Source organism: Microtus oregoni, unplaced genomic scaffold (assembly GCF_018167655.1).
Source record: "Microtus oregoni isolate MIOR12 unplaced genomic scaffold, Mior012 000080F_ref0000499, whole genome shotgun sequence".
Taxonomy (NCBI): Eukaryota; Metazoa; Chordata; class Mammalia; order Rodentia; family Cricetidae; genus Microtus; species Microtus oregoni.
In genome coordinates this window covers 1,131,438-1,135,845 of record NW_024544538.1, presented here as the reverse complement: position 1 = coordinate 1,135,845, position 4,408 = coordinate 1,131,438, and the positions used below count along the sequence as shown (strand labels likewise).

General features: G+C 37.6%; 1 protein-coding gene across 1 annotated transcript; it reads right to left on the bottom strand.

The window, feature by feature from the left end:
• Positions 1-2,916: 2,916 nt before the first annotated feature.
• LOC121441658 (olfactory receptor 11L1-like) lies at positions 2,917-3,822 on the bottom strand. The gene has a single exon (XM_041642864.1). The coding sequence runs from the start codon at positions 3,820-3,822 to the stop codon at positions 2,917-2,919; it is 906 nt and encodes a 301-aa protein (XP_041498798.1).
• Positions 3,823-4,408: the final 586 nt, after the last annotated feature.

Sequence of the window (4,408 nt, the reverse complement as noted above, 5' to 3'; positions counted from 1 at the left end):
GTGATTTAGATAACTTCCTGACCCATAATATTTTACTATATCAAGAGAGGGCCCAATAACATCCACAAATGGTACTGACAATTATTTTTAAAATAATAATTAGCATATGTCAGATACCTGTCATGAGCTGTCATCTCTTTTTATGCTCTTGGAAGCCTTGGGAGATAAGGTGATGCTAGTATTTTCATTTTCCATATGAGAGATTTGAAGGTCAGAGAGGCTAAGTTACTTAGTTGTGTAAAACTAGTGTAAGTAACCGGCCATCTTTTTAAAGCATTGTTGAACACTATAATTATTCTAGATAGAAATTGTTGACTGATGTTTCGTCGTGCCCAGTTCCTGCAGTCGTTAAGTTCCAAAGAAATCACACAAAGGTCTACATTAGTTATAAACTGATTGGCCTATTAGCTCAGGCTTCTTATTAACTCTTACAACTTATATTAGCCCATTATTCTTGTCCATGTTAGCCATGTAGCTCAGCACCTTTTTCAATGAGGCAGTCACATCTTGCTTGTTCTGTGTCCGGATCACTATTGCAGACTGCAGAATCCTCTTCCCGGAATTCTCCTGTTCTCATCGCCCCACCTCTACTTCCTGCATGGTTGCCCTGCCTATACTTCCTGCCTGGCTACTGGCCAATCAGCATCTTAATAAACAAGTACAAGAAACAAATGTTTACAGGATAAAACCATTGTCCCACAGCAAGCACTAAACAGCTAGGTGCCTGAAAACATGCTATAGACAGTGCTTCTAAAAGTGAACAGTTATATGTTTTCATTGTTGTCCAGATGCCTGAATTCATATTGGCCAAATGTGGCCTTTGTAAATGCATTTCTCCTTAGTCACGACATTGCCTTCTTATCCTATTTAAGATTTGTCCCCAATAATTTCCAGTAAGAGTTAATCCCCTAAATTTACAGAGTACCAATTTGAACTTCAGAATATTATAGCATGTAATGTGCCTTCCTAAGTACCTTGAATAAAGTGATATTCACAAAACAGTTTGCCTTTAATAGATCTCCTTGCATGATCTCAATAGAACCATGGCTCACGAATTAAAAAAGAAGAAATCCAATTAGCTGTAATTGTTGTACTGCATGGATGTGTTGCCTTCTCATTGGCAGATGGAAGCTAATCTGTCATGGAAATGGTGACTTAACTTTCCAACCTGGACATATTTTTCTCCCATTTTCTTCACCATACTTCTTTCCCCCAAGTGTAGCATATAAGCTGCATATGTCTGAAACCTAGAATTCAGAGTTAAGAATAGAATTCTCAGGAATTGATGATCTCCTCAACAGAGAGCAGTTCTGTTCCGAGGAGGTGACACTTGATTCTTCCTTGTCTTGATTTAGTTGAGCAAATGTTAACTGGATGCTGGCTGAGTTTGATGCTCAGTAGGTGGATCAGTTAACAGAATGAAAAATTCACAAGAGACATCACAAAAAACACAGGTTTTATGCCCAGAGTACATGATTACATTGATATTTAACATTTTTTGTCAGATAAAGCACTGTAGCTGAAGTCCAAATAGATAAGAGAGAAGGATCTTGCCTTTAGAGACTCAGTAACATGTCTTTCAAAGTGAAGTCTTCGTGTGTCTCAATAGGTTTCCATGGTAGTCTCTAAAATTGGGTTGGTCCACATATTTTCCTTTAAGTTATTAATCAGGGAAACCAGTTATTTAACCAAGAGACCATAGGTATCACCAAATCCCCCTTTTAATAGCTCTACAATTAAGTGTTTGTATGGGAAAGTCCCTCTGTATATGTGTTGCTTTTATTGGTTAATGAATAAAGAATCTTCTTGGGCCAAGACAGGGCAGAAGCGAGGTAGGCAGGAAAACTAAACTGAACACTGGGAGAAAGAAGGCGGAGTCAAGGAGAAGCCATGTAACCTAGGCCGGAGACAGATGCCCTTAAACCTTGCCGGTGAGGCACAGCCACGAGGTGATACACAGATGAACAGAAATGGGTTAATTCTAGATATAAGGCTAAGCCAGAAATACGCTTAAGCTATTGGGCAAACAGTATTACAAATAATATAGTTTCTGTGTGATTATTTCAGAACTGAGCAGTTGGGATTCAATGAATAGCATTACTACAACAAAGAATAAATATTTTAAATTCATCTTTTGTTTTGGGTTTATTTGGGGAAAAAAATCTATGTTCTCCTGGATGTCCTAGAGCTCATTAACTAGACCAAGCTGATGTTGAACTCACAGAGATCCATCTACCTCTGCCTCCCAAGCCCTGGAATTAAAGGTGCGCACCATTATAATCAGCATTAATTTATCTTTTTTGCACATATGATGCCATTAATATATAATATTTAATAACTAAATATATTTCATATAATATATTGTGAAGAGCTCTATACATAAAGCATACAGAGCTGACTTTTTCTCAACTGTTGCTTATTTTTGGATATATTATAGTCATATGTGTGCATGTCTTTAATTCATAGAGTCAGTCACATTGCTTTAAATCCTTTTGTGTGAATACTCCTGAAATAAATAACCAGAAATAATTTTAATCCTTGGGCATTTTCATCTCCTTCATTTATATTGTTGCTTTGAAGAGGATGACTGGGAATTCAATTACATTCCATTGTTTTCCTTCTTCTCTCATCTAAGCCATGTTCTCTGAAGAAGAATAATCTATAGCTTTGTCTTCCATTGTCCAAGGAAATTGTCTTGGATGCTTCAGGGTTTTGAGTTTTCCTCAGTTAATATAACCTGAGTTTGATGCTAGGCAAGCTATGGGCTCAAATTCAAATTCTTGTATCAAAACTGTCTAGAAGGATACTATTGACCTCTCCATTTGGTTGGCGTTTTCAGTATGCATCATGCATCAATACAATTTTCTAAATTTCTTTAAGCAGGTATGTATGTATGTATGTATGCATGCATGTATGTCATTGTACCAATTTTCTCAGAGCTACCTTCACATCCTTGTTCCTCAGGGTGTAAATGATAGGATTGACAGCAGGTGTAAACACTGTGTACAGAAGAGAGAGCAACTTCAATACACTTTCATGCTGAGGCATGGATGGGAAGCCATAAACAATGCCCAAAGTCCCATAATAGAGACTGACCACTGTCAGGTGGGATGAACAGGTAGAGAAAGCCCTCTGCTTCCCTGTGGTAGAAGGAATCCTTAGAATGGCACAAATGATGTGACTATAGGAAGCCAATGTCAGAAGGAAGGGAGCAAGGGCAAATAAAGAGGTGCATATGAAAGAAGTCATTTCAGCCACTTGAGTATTAGTGCAGGCCAGTTTCATGATGGGCTTCAGATCACAGAAGAAGTGGTCAATCTCATTGGCAGAACAAAATGTTAAACGAAAAATGAAGATCATGTGCAGGATAGGTGCCAGAAATCCAGCCAACCAAGAGGCCACTGCTAGCTGGAAGCAACCCCAGAAGTCCATGATATTGGAGTAGTGAAGAGGGTTACAGATGGCTATATATCTATCATAAGACATTACAGCAAGGAAGAAGCATTCTGTTGCCACCAGGGAAGCAAAGAAATAAAACTGACAAGCACAGGCAAGGAAGGAGATAGGCACATGAGCTGACAACAACGTCCTCAGCATTATGGGCTCAATAGTTGTAGTGTAGCCAATCTCCAGGAAAGAGAAGTGACCAAGAAAGAAATACATGGGTGTGTGAAGAGAGCAATCAGCTGATATCACAGTGAGAATTACAAAGTTACCTATGAGAGTCATCACATAAATGGTCAGAAATATCCCAAAAAGAAGAAACTGAAGACCATGGAGATCCCCAAAACCCAAAAGGACAATTTCTGAAATTTGAGTCATATTTTCTTCTTCACTGATAGCCATGGTTTAGATCTAAATGGATAAAAAATTTGAGAAAGAACAATTGATCAAACACTATTTTAGAAAAAGAAATCAAAGTGCTGAGAGGTTTATCCATATCAAGCCTAATTGGCTTCTCCAGGATTCTGAAACCTAATGTGTTTGAGCACAGTCTCCAAGGAGCCATTTGAAAAGTTAATCCATGGCTTAAACTGCCCTGTGGTATTTAGAATCTGACTATGACCCATAGATATTCACATTTCCAAACATTTAATTGGGAAACAGGCCAAAATGTCCAATCCTTGGAGATCTTTGTTTTTTTCTTTTCTTCAGCCTTTCATTTTTTAAACTCCTGTGGGTGGTGTTATTTTAGTCATCAATAATCTAAGTTATCAATAATCTTAGTCATTTGAATAAAATGAAGTTTTTTAAAAAATAATTCCTGCTTTATAAATTCCACACCAATTAGAGTATGTATATTGTGTTTCATCATAACAAAGGACATCTAGACCTTAAAATCTGTTTTGATAACAAGTCAGCAAAATCAGTAGAGGAGGAACAGAGGAGCAAAATTTAGGTACTGTCA

Bases quoted from the DNA above. Each gene is read 5' to 3' on its own strand.
- LOC121441658 (XM_041642864.1), bottom strand. From the start codon at position 3,822: ATGACTCAAATTTCAGAAATTGTCCTTTTGGGTTTTGGGGATCTCCAT.